The sequence below is a fragment of the Macrobrachium nipponense genome, chromosome 10, assembly GCF_015104395.2.
Source record: "Macrobrachium nipponense isolate FS-2020 chromosome 10, ASM1510439v2, whole genome shotgun sequence".
NCBI classification, from domain to species: Eukaryota; Metazoa; Arthropoda; class Malacostraca; order Decapoda; family Palaemonidae; genus Macrobrachium; species Macrobrachium nipponense.
Window position 1 is genome coordinate 109,128,997 of NC_087204.1, and position 18,450 is coordinate 109,147,446.

The 18,450-nt window shown below is 37.9% G+C and overlaps 1 protein-coding gene across 1 annotated transcript; it reads right to left on the reverse strand.

The window, feature by feature from the left end:
- Positions 1–8,764: 8,764 nt before the first annotated feature.
- LOC135223894 (DNA-directed RNA polymerase II subunit RPB1-like) lies at positions 8,765–18,212 on the reverse strand. Its single transcript, XM_064262812.1, has 3 exons — positions 18,130–18,212; positions 13,227–14,150; positions 8,765–9,196 (listed from the first exon to the last, which is right to left on the reverse strand). The coding sequence occupies exons 1-3, from the start codon at positions 18,133–18,135 to the stop codon at positions 8,894–8,896; spliced, it is 1,233 nt and encodes a 410-aa protein (XP_064118882.1). The 5' UTR covers positions 18,136–18,212; the 3' UTR covers positions 8,765–8,893.
- Positions 18,213–18,450: the final 238 nt, after the last annotated feature.

Sequence of the window (18,450 nt, forward strand, 5' to 3'; positions counted from 1 at the left end):
CATCGCTACGCCGTCCTTTTGGCGGTTACAATCTGTCCTCGGTGGGTTGGAGAAAGGGGCCTTCTTCGTGCAGATCTCCAGCAGCGTACGGAGCGAGGCTTCGGGTATGTTGAGGGGCGCCGTCGACTGACTCCTGTAGACACGCTCAAGGATGATGTCAATGGTTTCGTCGACAGGCACGTTCGTAAACAGGGACTCTACGTCCAGCGAGGCGATAATCCCGGTGCCAGGGGCGTCCTTGATGACTTCTAGGAATTCTACTGATGACTGCAGGCTGTACCGACTCGGGACGTAGGGGGTCAAAATTTGGTTAAGACGTTTAGCCAAGGCGTAAGTAGGGGCGGGCGTCTGGCTGATGATCGGCCGGAGGGGGTTTCCTGGTTTGTGAGTTTTTATGTTACCGTATAGATAACCTAGGCTGTAGTCTCCTTGTATGGGCGGGAGATGGACAGCGTTAGTCGCAGCATTCACTACACTGATGACCCCGTTGGCCTCCCTCTTGATGTCGTCTGTCGGGTTTCTTGTCAGGCGCTCGAACTTGCTCTCGTCGGACAAAATGGCATCCAGCTTCTCGTGGTATTCAGCAGTGTCAATCAAGACGAAGGCTGCCGTCTTGTCCGCGCGCCGCACCGTGATGTTCTCCTTCTCCTTCAGTTCCTTCGCCGCTTTCTTCATCTCCTTGGTGAGGATCCCGCTGGAGTGCGAGCCCCTCTCCGTAAGGGCTTCAGCAAGTAGGAGGGGTTGAAGGGCGTCGGTAGTTCTCACAATGCTCCGAGCTTCGAGCTGCTGGATGGAGTCGAGGAGCAACTCGATTTCGAGTCTCTTGTCGTGAGGTCTGGGTCTCGAAATGAAGTGGCAATTAAGACCCAGCTTCAGAAGGGCGTCTTGATCGGGGATGGGGTCGTAGTCAGTAAGGTTAATGTATCCTTGGGTTCGTTCAGGGACGCGGAGTTTACCGTGAAGAAGAGGACTCAGTCAAGAAAATTATTTCTGAAAATGTATCCCCGACCGACGACACCAAAAATATTGACCTAATTATCTACTACCAGAATCGGAGGACGCGCGACCTTATTATGAAAAATAACCCCTCTCCACAGGTACGAGACCCCCTGAAGCAGACGCATGCGGCGCCTACGTTGGTATGACTACCATGCGCCTGTCGAAGAGACTCTCGTGCCACGCCCAAGAGGGGGCTATCAAAAATCACGCACGCACCAAACATCAAGAGGCCATCTCCCGGGATGTGATCATCCAAAACACGAAGATCATCGGGAAGGCCCCTGATGCCCGTCGGTTACGCCTGCTGGAGGCGCTTCTCATCCAGCAAGTAAGACCTACACTAAATACGACGCAGGAAGAATTTCTCCTCCCTACGAGTATGAGAAGACCTGCTACCAACAATGACACCACCGAGCACGACAACTCCACGGAAGACGACGCCCCCGAACGAGATACTCCCGCAGCCAATCATAATCAAGTTAGCTGTGACGTCCCGCAGCATAGCAAAACGCCCATCGACGTAACCGCGCCGCTAAGGAGGTCTAGGCGGTTGCAGGACTTACAGTATCGCAACCATCAACGCATGGAAAGTGGCTTGAGACCCGGTTCAAGCCACCAATGAAAACGAAGACCTACCGCCACCAGCCAATAGTAGATCAGCATGGGGCAGACCCCCTGCTGTCAACTCCAAATATAAACGAGGACGGACACCGCTTCAAGATCAGTCCACCCTCAGCTTCCCAGCCCGAGGATGTCTGGCAGCTCCAGACGAAAGCTCGCTTGCTTCAAGAAAGAGAGAGAGAGAGAGAGAGAGAGAGAGAGAGAGAGAGAGAGAGACATATATATATATATATCGTTAATGACTTTGATAACTATGGTATCATAGTTTATCTGTAAAATTCAAATATATACACCAATTTTGGCTCTGTATTTGATCATGACCTCCATAGGCGCTCTACTAGCCTGTCTAAGTAGCACGGAAAAAGCCGCTATTCGGAAAATAGAGAAGAATCTCAACAAGGATAATGCTGCTGAAGTAGCCATTACTTTTAATAAAATAATAATAATAATAATAATAATAGGCAAATACAATTTAATCAATCAAGCCTTCCGAACTGCTAAATTTCGAAAACGATTTCCCGAGGATCGCGTCTTAACAATAACAGCAGCTTGACAGAATATTTTAATTAAGTATTTCCCAACAAATGGACGCAGTTATAATATTGCATTAGAATTACTCATTTTTAAATACTGTTTTTATTATAAAAAATATCTGAATCATTGCTTTTCACAACCAGTATTAATTGTGGTAATAGATACCTTCTTTCTAAATACTGTTTTTATCATCAAATATGGGAATCATTGCTTTTTGCAACGGTGTTACTTGCGGTAATAGATACTTTCTTTCAAAACATTCCTTAATTCGTGTGTTTGACCTCGCTTGAATTCATTCTTCATTTTAGCGAATACATCCATTAATATTTTATTCATTTAATAAATGTCATGGTCTATGTGGTCCATTTCTTAATAGGATATAAGTGAATAGCAATAATAATAGCGATAATTATGTTAAAACTACTGATTGAGATGATGATGATAAACTTAATAAATAAGATGGAATGAGCAAACAACTAGGATGAAGAGAAAGGAATAATGGAAAGGAAAATAAAATTTGTAGATGATGACGAGGATGGCAGGAAACGAAAATAAAAATAAAATTGAATTTTTTTTTTATCAAAAAACACATTAATGAAAAACCAGATAACTCCACAACGCAGAATACGATCAAGGTCTATATAAAAAGTCGAACTATCTAATATTAGGAAGAGTCGAGAGTAATGGATACTGCGTGATTCTCTCCTTCAGAAAAATCACTGTTTTTAATCATTTATTGGATTATATATCACTTGAGAAAAGTAACGTAAAAAATGTGTAATTTCACTTTCGCGATGATGTGGTCGTAAGGGAGACCAATTCTGATTTTAATGATACTGTTTTTGATATATATGATGATATTTTTCAGGTTAATCTGTGTGAATTTATTGTTAAAAGCTTCATTACGTGTTATTGGTGGTGATGGTAAAACATCGGGCTATTTTAAGTACATTTATAAAAAAAAAAAAAAAAAAAAAACTAAAAGTTTCTTGTAGACTTTTTTTCCATTTTTTTTTTTTAAATCTGTGATTAAACCTACGCTGCATTTCGCTGACATTAAATCCGTTTCATCAGAGGGGTCCTTCTACATTGCAACCTTAAAAGGGATTTCGCTAATCCATGTGATTACGGGATATGGATCAGGCCTGTATCTAAAGGTTAATCTCAGGTCAACCTTAACCGATACAAAACCGTATAACCTTGAGGGAATTTCAAGAACGAGGGAAAAAAAATTCAGAAAAAAAGGACGTCTTCGGTTTCACCACAAACTCTGCTATTCACACTCCACTCCGCCCACAACTTTCTTCGGGAGATAGCCACGCCCCTTTCGAGCGGTAGGCCACACCCCCTTCGCCTTAACGATGTCCTTGAACTAGAATCTCTCACAGCAGTACAGTCGCTCGAGTCCTTGTGAGTAAGTCGGTCGGCGCTGGCGAATTTTCCCGTTTTTTGTGAAGCAACCGACGGGGCTATGATTTACAAGTTCGGTTTTTGCTTCTTTCTTGAATTCGGTTTTTATGTTTGGACCCTTGGGTCCGAACCGACGACGACCCTTCTTATCTAGACATCAATTTGTCTTTATTTTCGGATCCGTAATGACTCGACTGTTTGATCAGAGATGATGAATAATCGTTGCAAAGTATATACGACTTGCCAGAGATAGATTGGTTATACCTCGTTAGTGAGAAACACAGAAAATGGGATCGATCATCGGACTGTGTGTTTTGGAGTGGATTACTATGATAATAGATTAGCTTTCATATGTGAATGTGGACATTCGTATTCTGAAGAAAGTATACGTCATCTGCTGACCAGGTAGTATGTACCCAAACTTGCTCTCTCTCTCTCTCTCTCTCTCTCTCTCTCTCTCTCTCTCTCTCTCTCTCTCTCAAATTTACAATATAGTTGAGTATGTACGATTTTAACTATAGGTACTGATATGCCCCTCACTCGAGTGAGTAGTTTTGAATCACTGCAGAGAGAGAGAGAGAGAGAGAGAGAGAGAGAGAGAGAGAGAGAGATCGGCATAACTCAACCTGAAAAATTACTGTGAAAGTAGCTGTTGAGGATGAAAGGAAGGCAACAAGACGAATGAAAAATGAAAGTGCATCAGATGATGGTGGTGACTGAAGATGAAGGGCTGATCAAGGTGTGTAAGGTATGCCAGGCAGAGGAAAGATTCTGAATAAATGGGAGAGAGAGGTCTCTTGTACAAAAGTAAAAGTAACGGAAGGGAATGCGAACAACGCTTAGGATACATAGGAAGGATACATACGAATTTTGAATGAGATAGTAAAAGAGGGAATATGAATATTAACAGGGGGTGAACCGTGTTTGCTTAGACAAGGCACAATGGGTGTGTGAATTAGGAGAGCGGGTTGAAATAGTTATGCTAGCTTTTTTGAGAGTGAAGGAAACTAATTTTTGAGTGCACAGCCACATTATATATATATTATATATATATATATATATATATATATATATATATATATATATATATATATATATATATGTATGTATATATATATATATACATATATATATATATATATATATAAATATATATATCATATATAGTATATATATATATATATATATATATATATATATAGTATGTATGTATACGTATATATATATACACGCATGCGTAATTTGAAACCAAACCGGAAACATAAGGTGGCATCCCTTTAAAACACAAACGGGAACACGGGGCTTGTAATTTGCATGTAGCAGCAACACCATATTGGATTCTTGGTGTAAAGTTTGCAGTCAGGACGATAAATGATGCCAAAAGGAAAAAAAATGGTCATTTGAATCACCTGTAGTGAAAATTTTAACTGAATGAGTCTTTCATTTAAACAACTTTGCCGCAGTCGAAGGGTGGTTACTGACTGATACCGTTATTGGATTTGTCCGTTTGAATGGTTTACTGGAGATGCAAAATTTATTTTCCTTGTAAATCTCTGAACAGATGAAAATACGAAAATGATGCAGAGCACCTTGGCTAACATACATTGGAGGATAAAACAGGGTCATGCGGATGACACTTAGTCTCACGGAAAAGATCCACAGTGTTAAATGAAAGGTGAAAGACGAAATCCATGAACTTAAAACCTAAAGCTAGGTTAGGGGCATGAATCTGATTATTTCAAGAGTAACTTGACGGCTAGTTTTACATACGGCATAAATCATGTTCATGTAATAGCATGGAAATGCGTAGATAACAATTCACATTTTACATACACATTAAAACACACACATATATTGCCTATATTTGCACGTTTACAAAATTTTGTTCTTTAGACTGTTTTATATAAATATTGTGACACGAGCAACTCAAGAAACTCGTTGATAATAATAAAATCAACTACTTGAGAAAATGAATTTTTATTGTTAGTACATGAATAACAATCCTCTGAAATACAGCTTAGGTCAAGCATACCTATACAAGACTAGAAATGTGGTTCTCAGTGCATCTTTCACTGATTAGTACTGAGCTTTCTTGTATCAATGTTTCTCTGTCCATTAGGCATGCCTACTTTCACTTACCCTTACTGACACAATACTTTCCCCTCACCTAACATTCTCTCTTTCTAGTGGCTATCATCGTGTTTGATGTGCGTCGTGGAGAGAGAGAGAGAGAGAGAGAGAGAGAGAGAGAGAGAGAGAGAGAGAGAGAGAGAGAGAGAGAGAGAGATTCTTCATTACAAGAAAGTTACGAAGATAATTCTTCCCACCAGTCACTGCATAAACAAACGATCTATTTTTCTCTTACAAATCGCATTTCAAATGTCATGCAAGATATTTAATACGTCGTTAAGAGTGCAATCAGCGTACTTAGGTGCAATTAGCAAATAAATATCTATCAAAGAGATGAAGACTGGAATTGGATGCTCTGAGTTCTTAATTACTAATCGAGCTGACGCAGCAGCAGTCACAATAATTTACCTGCGAAAAATTGCTCTTATTAAGTATATAATTCTGGTCTGAATTGCTGCTGTTTCATCTCCAATTTATCTTCAACCGAACTGTATATTTTGAGTCTGCAATTTTGAAGATTGAAATCAATTGCATTCGGAGTTGATCATTTTGTTTTCAATTGCAATATAGTAGTAATAATTTACAATTTACTTTCTCCAAATTGTAAACTTACATTGCATTTTGATTTCATTATCATCACGTGAACGCGCTCATCTCTTGTAATTTCAAGTTACTACCAAAGACTTAGAATGACTCAATATGAAATCGAAAAAACTTAGATAAATAATAAAATATTGAAAGGAGAGATGGCTTCAAGTTTAATTAAACTTTAGGAAAAGACTTTCGCAAACTTCATTCTGTCTTAAGTATGGAATATATTATGCCGAGAATTGAATAACATGTGGTACTTGGACCAAAGGCCAAGCGCTGTTGCCTATGAGGTCATTCAGAGTAGAAACGGAAATTGACACTACCCCTCTACGGGCTCATTAAAGACTTGGGATCAATAACAAATCGCCGCCAAATATAAATAATAAATAAATAATCAAAAGGAGAGATTAAAAGCTTTATCAAACTTTAGGAAAAGTCTCTTTCCCAAATTTCATTCTACTGTCTTCAGGATGGAATACATAACACCCACCGAGGAACTGCTCCAAGACCCAGTGAGTAAATCATTTGACTCCTGATGTAATTACAGCCTCGTAATGAAGCAGAATTCCGCTGCTAGTTTTTGTTTTCTGCGTCGTTTTCAGTTTTTTTTTTTTTTTTTTTTTTTTTTTTGTCTCTCTTTCGTTGGCAGCCAAGTAAGGTTGCGACTCTCTTGACCTCGATTTCTACATGGGTCATAGATTGTGCGACGCCAAAAAACTATTACCAATCTTAAAAAAAAAAAAAGAAAAAAAAAAGGAAAATGCTATATATCTGTGATGTTACTTTAAACATAGGCTCTCTCTCTCTCAATTTATGAATGCTAGGAGGGAAGATCAGAAAAAATTCAATCTTGGGTTATACTACCTAAAAGACATGACCAGGCAGAGTGAATCTTAAGTATAGTCTCAAGCCTGGGAAAAAATATCTTCACAATACCACATCCTATTTTCGTTCTCTCTCTCTCTCTCTCTCTCTCTCTCTCGCTCTCTCTCTCTCTCTCTCTATATATATATATATATATATATATATATAATATATATATATATATATATATATATATATATATATATGCGCACGTCTGATGCCATTAAAATCTCTAAGTCAGATCAGATATAAACAAATTTGATGAAATCTGTGTTTGCCAAAGCAAAGTGACATTACAATCGAGTTATTTGAAGAACCTCTCTCTCTCTCTCTCTCTCTCTCTCTCTCTCTCAACCAATTTCATATTACTTATACAAAAAAAAGCGTCTTTAACGACATACATTCACCCGAATCACTGAAAATTTCTATCGTCAGATTCTGTGTTGAGAAAATGCCTAGGAGGTGAGTTGCAAAAAAATTAAGTGGATCGAGCAGCGGCCTGTAATAAAATTCCTGCATTCATACATGCATAAAGAGCTAGAGAGAGAGAGAGAGAGAGAGACGAGAGAGAGAGGGAGAGAATAGATTGTACTTAGTACGTTATGTATTTAAATAGTTATAAGTTGTTATGCAACATATATATATATATATATATATAATATATATATATACATATATATATATATATATACTATATATATATATATATATATATACTATATATATATAATATATATATTATATTATATATTATAGCTACATACTAGACATACAGAGAGAGAGAGAGAGAGAGAGAGAGAGAGAGAGAGAGAGAGAGAGAGAGATAGACACTCAGGAAGGTAAAACAATGTAAACGCCTGCTGTCTTTTCGAACAAAGTGCCTCGGGTGGATATATTGCCGTAATTCATGCTTTTTATCTTTATAAGGCGTCATAACATATGTTTTTTCATTCTTATCAGTGTAGACCTTGCTAAGATTTACGAACTGCCACCGGGTTCACTCGTTAGGGATGTCAGTGGCGTAGAATGACTTTCATTGACGTCATGTCGGACATTCGAATGACTTTGAATAGAATCACTTTTGCGAATATGAGACAGCTTTCTGCCATCGTATTAAGGCCCATGTTACAAAGCCTAAGTGATGTTAATACATACGTACCCAGCTTCCCTGCTGCCATGAGAGCTTCAATATGCTCTTAGCAATATTACTGGTACAACTTCTAAATTCTAAGATAGAAGCGTATGTCATATTATTACTTCATCTTTATGTTATTTCGAAGGGGGATATTCTAAGTAGGGAAAAATAAAAAAAGTCATTTGACAAAGGCATAATGTACAAAATATTCTCAAAAGATACTGAGCTGAATTCATGTCAAAATTACACTATTGATTCACACAGAAACATCTGCAGTAGTGTGGGTGATTTTAGACTGGAATTAAACTATATCAGCTCCTGGTGAGCCTCTGCGTGTAAAACAACGTATGAAAAAACTGATACACTGTCTAATGATGTTCAACATGAGAATATTCAAATTAGCAAGGGAGCAAAATACTCCCCCTGGAAGGACGCTCTGACGCCACCCTTACCGAATAGAGGTGAAGGTAAACAAAAGGAGACATTGTTCGATTTTATTCATCGGCTATAAAAAAAAATTCTTATAAAAATAATAAATAACGTTCGATTCTCGAGGATGCAATCACTCTCCATGGCATGAAATATATATACTATATTTTCTAACGATTTTTAGTTGTCGGGCGCACCGTAAGCGGATTTGGGCTCCTCGTAACTCTGCGACGGGGCTGAGTACGACCGGCCGGGCTTCTGGTAGGTTTCGGCTTCGGGGTACTTGGCCTCACCCTCGTACTTCACTTCGGCCTTGTAGCCGTTGTAGTCGGCGGTGTAGGTGACGATCTGAAGGCGGCCATCGGGGAGGAGGACGCGGTACTCCCCCGTCACGAGGTTCCCGTCAGAGTTGGAGTTGTGGCCGAAGTCGAGGCCGTTGTAGCCGTCTTGCACTTCGTAGGAGAAGTCGAAGGGCATGCCCTTCTGCGGATGATACGGGTAGAGATGAATGGTATGGACAGTGATGGGAAATATAATCAGATTAATGCAGTTTTGTTATTTCTGTGGTAAGATCTTTCGACAGTCTACTTGGAATCTTATTTATCATAAGGAATACGAACAATTATTTTGGTTAGTTAATTAAAAACTTAATTAACAACGGAGGTGTTAAAAAATTATTATATACTTAAATATAAATATGCTTAATATATATAATAAATATAATATATATATTAATATATTATAAATATTACACAAAGTTATCATTATGAATTATTATATATATAGATATTATATTATAGTAAATATATATATAATATATATTATAGTAAATTGCCTTCATAAAATTCAACTATAAAATGCATGAAACTATAATTAGAATAGGCGAGGGATGGAAAGAGCAATATAAAAAAAAAATATAGTGAATATGCATACAGCCTGATTCATAATGAAATGAATAAGCATAAAAGGGCAGACTGTACTTGGAACAAACCACGTAATCAGCCAGGTGATAAAGAATTCAAATGAACACTGGTAAGAGTGGTCAGTACATTAAAATCTAAAATAATTTCCATGCTGACAGGACAACGAGACGAAACTAAAGAGTGTATGATTAAAAGTCTACTACGAAAGTGGAAAACCTAATAATAAAAATAAGCAACCAAATTTTGAGATAATTGTTTAATATCCAAAGGCTGATTTACTTTGTAACAGATCTAAGCTTTCCTCTTCTCCGTTCCATATTTTACCACATCTATTTCTATCTTAGTGTTTAGATGCTTTCTTTGTTGGATCCATTTAGCCGGCAGCCTTTGTAACTAAGGCAGCAACATAGCTAATAATAATAATAATAATAATAATAATAATAATAATAATAATAATAATAATAATAATAATAATAATAATAATAATAATAATGATATGTTTTAATAAAATTAATTGTTGCCTCAGGTGCATTAAAGAAAATAGAGAAGAACCTATATAAAATTAATGCAGCTAAGGAAGCAATTAATTTTAACATAACATGTTGAAACGAGGGTTTACTTCCAGCATATAAATAATAATAATAATAATAATAATATAATAATAATAATAATAATAATAATAATAATAATAATAATAATAATAATAATAATAACAATTTCGTTTTAAAACTAAAACTAAGTAGCAATGAACTCTGTCTTTTCCCGTCCGTCCGTCACCGTGTCTGCCTACTGTTTCTGTCTGACTGCATGACAAGACGGCGTCAATCATGCTTTCTATCATTGAAACCCAGATTTATCAAGGAACGAAATGAAAGGGTTGGAAGTCGGTTTGGGAAATAGGAGGCAGCTCAGACTCGAAAACCGCAAAGTAAAATCAGTTAGGGACTTTGCCGTGTGATTTACGAGCGTAATCAGGGAGTCTCCAAAGGTCTGATGATCGGTTAGGTAACAGGGGACTAGAAATCCACGGCAAGAGGAGGCGGGGGTTGGGGGGGGGGGGGATGTTACGAACCCTCGTCAACTCGGCCGGACACTTTTCGAGTTTCACTTTTAAGTTTTAGTACATTTTACCTATCTCAATTTTCTGCTTGAGTTGTTCCTTTTCAATTTTCAGTTAAGTTTCAATTTCGTTTTACCTGTCTGAAATGTCTGCTTGAATTGGCCACTTTTCGAGTTTCACTTAAGTTTCAATTTCGTTTTACCTATCTGAAATGTCTGCTTGAATTGGCCACTTTTCGAGTTTCACTTAAGTTTCAATTTCGTTTTACCTATCTGGAAAATGGTTCTACTTAAAATTGGACCCGATTTTAAAGTTTCACTTTTAAGTTTAAATTTCGTTTTACCTGTCTGAAATGTCTGCTTGAATTGGCCACTTTTCGAGTTTCACTTAAGTTTCAATTTCGTTTTACCTAGCCTGAAACTGTCCTACTTAAATTGGGCCGACTTTTAAAGTTTCACTTAAGTTTCAATTTCGTTTTACCTATCTGAAATGTCTGCTTAAATTGGCCACTTTTAAAGTTTCACTTAAGTTTCAATTTCGTTTTACCTATCTGAAATGTCTACTTAAATTGGCCACTTTTAAAGTTTCACTTAAGTTTTAATTTCGTTTTACCTATCTGAAATGTCTGCTTAAATTGGCCACTTTTAAAGTTTCACTTAAGTTTCAATTTCGTTTTTACCTATTCTGAACAAATGTTCTACCTTAAATTGGCCACTTTTAAAGTTTCACTTAAGTTTCAATTTCGTTTTACCTATCTGAAATGTCTGCTTAAATTGGCCACTTTTCGAGTTTCACTTAAGTTTCAATTTCGTTTTACCTATCTGAAATGTCTGCTTAAATTCGGCCCTTTTTTTTTTTTTTACTTTTTTTTTTTTTTTTTTTCCCGAGTGGTTTTTTTTTTTTCACTTAAGTTTTGGTTATGCTTTACCTATCCTCATTTTCTGCTTGAATCGGTGCCTGGCTTTGTATAATTTTAAGCTAACTATAAAGCCGTTACTGAATATCCTTTTCTATATATCCCAAAACGCTGATGATCGTTTAAACAGTGACAAGATTGTTTTTCCTCTAAATTCACATCTTCCTCTTTCAGTATGTGCAATGTCAACTTTGGAATATAATTATAAGTTAATCTAATTCTCATTTTATATTTTACAGGGAGAAGAAAGTTGCCCCACGAGATGGATATGAATCTAAACATGAGGAGCGAATACATTCAAATGGAATTACTGTGATAAGTAATGTCATTACAGATTTAAACACAGGTTAAAGAAAGTTAAAGCTATTTTCAAGTGAATGACGGCATGAGTTTAGTGCTAACAGAAATAGGCTCTACAAGATCAAGACTACTACTACCACTACTACTACTACTACTACTACCGACTACTACTAATACTACACCACTTCTGCTTCATTGGTTTCATAGCGTTATAACCGAAGAAGGGGTTTGCTGATAAAACTTCCTTAGCGATGCCGTGGTATTTCAAAGAGTATCTTCAGTCGCAGCGTTGAATTGTATTCATAAGTTAAATAAATCATATCTGCAAAGTACTTTTTTGATACCTTCTTAACGGTAATTACTATTACTACCACTACGAAATCTAATAAAAATATTAGTAATAATTCCTGTTGCTGCTTTTGTTGCAGTTGTAGGAACAGTAACCTAAGAAATAATAATAATAATAATAATAATAATAATAATAATAATAATAATAATAATAATAATAATAATAATTATATAAACTCTGCCGTTGTAGAATTCACATAACGAATGACGTTCTGTCAATTAGAATTGTACCATCACGGAAAGAATAGTAAGTAAATCAAGAAAAGCTAAAATAAATATTTTATATTACGTTTTAAATATCTATATGGTATAAAAGATAGGTGCAAATATCATAATTTCAATAACTAGGATAACACCAACAACAGTTAATAATAATAATAATAATAATAATAATAATAATAATAATAATAATAATAATAATAATAATAATAATAATAATAGTAATAATAATAATAAGAAGAAGAAGAAGAAGAAGAGAATTTCCCAAATATTCAATAAAGCAATACATCCCTGTGTTACGATAAATGAAATATGAAAGTCTTGGCACAAATATTAAAAGCCTTGGCAATATCTGAACACGTGACCTCAGTGATTTTATGGCTTATTTAATGTGGCGTGAGGAATTCAACATTCAGTTTCTCCTTAGGGCTGTGGTATTGTTGCTGTTTCAGTCAACTGGAATCTACTCCTGTTCCTCCTGATTCTTTGCATTCCATTTACAATATACATTTCAGTCATGTCTAAGTACAGGGCGTTTTTTGATAGATTAGGTAAAAGTACCCAGCGTTTATGCATGAATGTGATATCTGTTGCAATTAGCAAAATGCAAAGAAGAAGAAGAAGAAGAAGAAGACGAAGAACAACATAACAACAGCAACAGGAATAATAATGGTAATAGTTAGGGTACGTGTAAGATATGACCTAAATACCTGAAGAAGATCTTGAAAAATACAAGTTCAATCTTACCCCATAGGAAGGCTCTGGTGACTTGTAAGTTGCCGAGGGCGCCTGGTAAGATGCGGATTGTTCAGGGGCCTCATATGTTGGCTCTGGGGCTTTGTAAGACTGAGTTGGTCGCCTCTGCTTGGGAGCTGGAGCCCTGTACTTCTGCTTTGGAGCTTCGTACTTGGGCTTTGGAGCTTCGTACTTGGGCTCGGGAGCCTCGTATTTCTGCTTGGGTGCTTCGGTTTTACGTTTTGGGGCTTCGTACTTGGGCTCTGGCGCTTTGTACGACGGGGCTGGTTCTGGGGCTTTGGGGGTTCCATAGGACCGTGAGGGTGGGCCATACACGGGTTCTGGGGCTTCGTAGGAATCATCCGGAGCCTGGTATGAGGGCTCTGGGGCTCCGTAGGACCGCGAGGGAGGTCCGTATGCGGGTTCGGGGGCTTCGTAGGAATCATCTGGAGCCTCGTATGTGGCTTCGGGAGCTCCATAAGAACGGGAAGGAGGACCATATACGGGCTCGGGAGCTTCATATGATGGCTCTGGAGCCCCATAAGAGCGAGAGGGAGCACCATATGTGGGTTCAGGGGCTTCATACTTGGGTTCAGGGGCTCCGTATGAACGAGAAGGAGGAAGATATGAGGGTTCGGGAGCTTCGTATGTGGGTTCCGGGGCCTCGTACTGAGGTTCAGGGGCTCCGTAGGAACGGGATGGCGGACCGTAGGTGGGTTCCGGAGCCTCGCGAGTCTCCTCAGGCGCTCCATAGGATCGAGAGGGAGGGCCGTACTGTGGTTCGGGGGCTTCGTCAGAGTCGTCGGGTGCGCCGTACGATGGAGAGGGTGGTTCGTAACTCAGAGGGTTAGCCGGGGCAGGGTAATCATATCCCGATGGAGCTGGTTTGTCGGGAAAGCCAATGGACAGGGCCACCAGGCAACAAAGAATAAAGATCTGCAATGAAGGGAATGAAAGGTTTAATTGCTTTTCTTTTGGACCTCGCTTATCCTGGGAAAGTGTTCAAGGTATGTTTGTTTGTATGGTGTTTTGACGTTGCATGAAACCAGTGGTTATTCAGCAACGGGACCAACGGCTTTACGTGACTTCCGAACCACGTCGAGAGTGAACTTCTATCATCAAAAATACACATCTCTGACCCCTCAGTGGAATGCCCGAGAATGGAACTCACGGCAACCGAGGTGGCAGGCCAAGACCAAACCGACCACGCTACTGAGGTGCCTGTGTTCAAGGTATGATTTGCATGGAACATAAAAGTAGCCCCTTAGAATCCACTAAATTGCAATTAGGTGCAAGACACCATCATAACAGGATATTAGCGAAACCGAATTTATTGTATTTTTATACAGAATTCATAGAAAACGCCCACTGATTTACTCTGTAGGTGAGGAAAAGAAACAATGTAGAATTTCAATATGCATAAAATTAAGAGCTTGTCATGATTTCTGTATGCCAATGAGTAAATAGATGATTAAAGAGTAAATGACTAAATAAACAGAGGGAAAGAGTATAAAAAAAAATTCACTGAACAGCAGTATATATAGCAAGATGTACGCTAAAATAAAACCTCCACAAAATTCTTTAAGTAACAGGGATGTTTGTTTGTTTGTTTGTATGGTGTTTTTGCTCTGGATGGAACCAGTGGTTATTCAGCAACGGGACCAACAGCTTTACGTGACTTCCGAACCACGTCGAGAGTGAACTTCTATCACCAGAAATAAGTAACAGGGATGCACTGAAGAAAATGGAGCAACAGTAAGAAAGCCTAGAACAATGAACAGGCTAAAAACTCATCTTCGTACAATGTAAGTCATTTGGAAATATGCTCTTTCTTCACCATACAGTTTAATATGCATTCAGTGGCCACTTGCCCCAACGAGCACACCGGCTTCTGGACACGACTTCCATGGCGTTCCTGGAAGAAATTCTTTCGTGAACCAGATCGTGACCGTTTTTTCCTTATAAGTGAAACGTTGGGCAACGTCTCTGGAGAGAATAAAAAAAAAAAAGAAAAAAAAAGTGGTCTCTCTGCTCCTACTTTCCTTCACCGTTTTCTGAAGTGCTTGGAATGGACGTACGGGTAAGCGTCTCATGCCCTTGACGAGGGAGGCGTGATACATTGATCTCAGGTTACGAAATACTAGATCGCTGCTGAGCTGAGGTCACGCCAACTTGGGTCATGTTTTCTGAACTATAAAGTTGATAGTATTTGGATAGTCTTCTGGGACGAGTGTTCGTGTATGTTTCTTGCGAATATGTCTGCAGTGAACTAGTGGCTTATTTTAACCACATGAAATTGGGACGGGTACAATGGAAGTTAAATTATGTTGTTTTCTTATTTTGGGGATGTCAAAATTAGCCTATAGATATATATAACGTGTACATTTAATGCTAATAGTAACATTCAACGGTACTGTTTTCATTTGACAAAATGCACAAAAGAACCAAAGGTTTTCTATAACTATAATTTTAAGCTACATTCAATCAAATACCTTACTCTTTTTACGATAGAATCCTATAAGTTAAGAAATACTTTCATGGGGATTAAATTTAATCCAAAAACAATAACAACTACAAAAACAATTACGTAAACAAGCCACCTGCATTTGGAACACTTAAATGAAAAGACAGGGATGACCCGGCTTATTGGGTGACCTAACGGGCCCTCTGAAATGGGCGACCTGTTCTTTGCAACATTGGCCTACTTGCAATCCAATTAAATACTTCGAAAAATTAAATACTATACATTTTTGACACGATTATCTTCATTCCCTTGACGCGGACTCAGCCCATTTTCAAAAGCAATTTGATTAACCTTAAAACTTCGTGTTTAACTCGTTGAATAGAATATAATATTGAATTTAGACCAAAGGCCAAGCACTGGAATCTATGAGGTCATTCAACGCATTTTGACGGTAAAAGGTTTGAAAGGTGTAACGGGAGGAAAACCTCGCTGTTCCAATATGAATCAATTGTTAGGAGATGGTGGGAAGTAAGAGAAGAAGGAGAATATAAACGGAGGCACAGTAAAAGGAATGAAAGGGGGTTTTAACGCTTACAGTGCACCGTATGAGGTGCACTGACACCACTACCCTCCTACGGGGGTCTCTAGCACTTAGATGTCTTTTCTGGAACTCATAGATATTTAACAGAATCTTCTTCGTTTATGGAAACTGAATTGAAATCTGTGCTAAAGAAGGTTCCAGTAGGTTCTCAGCATGTAATTTGGGATGAGGCTGCATGCCCCATGCCATTCTAGTCCACGGCTGAGACCCACATCAATCGAGTAATTCCCAGGTATAGTGGATTATAGAGAATTACCATTATGCCATCCTAAAAATGGATGGCTCCTGAGGAAAGATAGAATAATAACCACTGCCATATTCATACTTCAACTGGTAAATTATAGGTGAATACTCATCAGCAGTGCGTCGACCCCTTACAATTACACAGCGCCATTCATCTCTATCTTACACACACACACACACACACACAAACACACGCACTCTTGCTTCCAACATCTTAAACACACACACAGCTATTCGTCATTTCTCAGGTTCTTCCTCTCCATTTTCACCAGCCTATCATCCTCTATTCTTACCACAAGACCGAACCATCTCAAGACACTCTGACACACCCCTTCACTTAGTGTAATCCTTTCGCCACGCCCACTACGACTTCCATTTTTTCTAGCTCTTTCAGTTCTTTTTGTGTCATTCATCCCCGTAACTTTCTTCATTCACTATCAACATACACATATATAGAAATTTCATTCACTATCAACAGTCACATACACACTTACATATATGTATAATGAATATATTATATATATATATATATATAATTATATACCCCCAATATGTATATATATATATATATATAATATATATATATATCTTATATATATATATAGATATATATATATATATATATATATATAATATGACGAGAGAGACAGAGAGAGAGAGAGAGAGAAATGGGTAGCTCTGGATTTGAATAGAAGAGAGAAATAAACAAAGATACGAATAAAAAATATATACACTGATATATATATATATATATATATATATATATATATATACATATATATATATATATATATATATATATATATATATATATATATATATATATATATATATATATATGGCAGGTGAATAATGATTATCTCCAGTGACATGTACCGACAGATCGACAGATAGCTCCAAGAAGACGAAAAAAGGTAAACCTATATTGAGAAAAAGACATAAGATATAAATCGCAAAAAAAAAAAGAAAAAAGAAAAGTGTAGAGTTGCTAAATATATATAGTTATGTCGCTCAGAATTTATATACTGATAGACAAACATATATACACACACACACACATATATAGATATATATATATATATATATATATATATATATATATATATATATATATATATATATACTATATATATGTGTGTGTGTGTGGGTGTGGGTGTGTGTGTATGTATAGATGAACAGGACGGTGGGAAATGTAATACAGATGCCTACGGGCTGCTCTATGAGCAAGAGCCCGTGCTGCCATAAGGCCAACTTAATCTAAAACAACATACAGATGAAATATTCTGCATCTCAAATACATTTACATAAATGAACAAGGATAAGAAAAAGAAATGTACTTACCAACTGGAGCATTGAATAATAATCAGACTGACAGCTATGCACATATATAAATGAATATATTACAGAATACATACACTATAATCCTGTATCCCGAGTCTAATTTTTTATTCATTACCGAACTGGTGTCGGTAATCTTTTTTAAATGTATTCCTCATGATTGCCACCCTGGCAATCCCAACGATTGATCGAATACTATATCCCCGTAGCAGCAGGCGTCGCAAACGAGCATGGTCATCACGGACTGTCTGTCCCCTTCGCGTACTCACCTTCATTCCTGCGGGAGCTAATCAAGAAGGGGTTGCTGTCTGGAGAAGTCGCCGACGGAGGAGAGTGAAATGCACTGAGGGGTAATCTGGGGCGGGAGTGCTTTTATATATACACCCACCGAGGAGGAGCAGGAGGAGGAGGAGGAGGAGGAGGAGGAGGATTCGAGATGCACAAGGCTGCTGCTGAAGACATCTCGGAGGAGCCTGTCATACAGGAGGGTGTGGGGATGGTGGTGGTTGGTGGTGGTGGTGAGGGGGGGCGGGGGGTGTAGACGAAATGGGAGTAGAAATGGCAATGGGGAGAAGCGTTTTTTGGAGGGA

Bases quoted from the DNA above. Each gene is read 5' to 3' on its own strand.
- LOC135223894 (XM_064262812.1), bottom strand. The intron at 9,197-13,226 runs GTAAGATTGAAC...TATCATCCGCAG, and splicing joins CACCAGAGCCTTCCTATGGG to AAGGGCATGCCCTTCGACTT.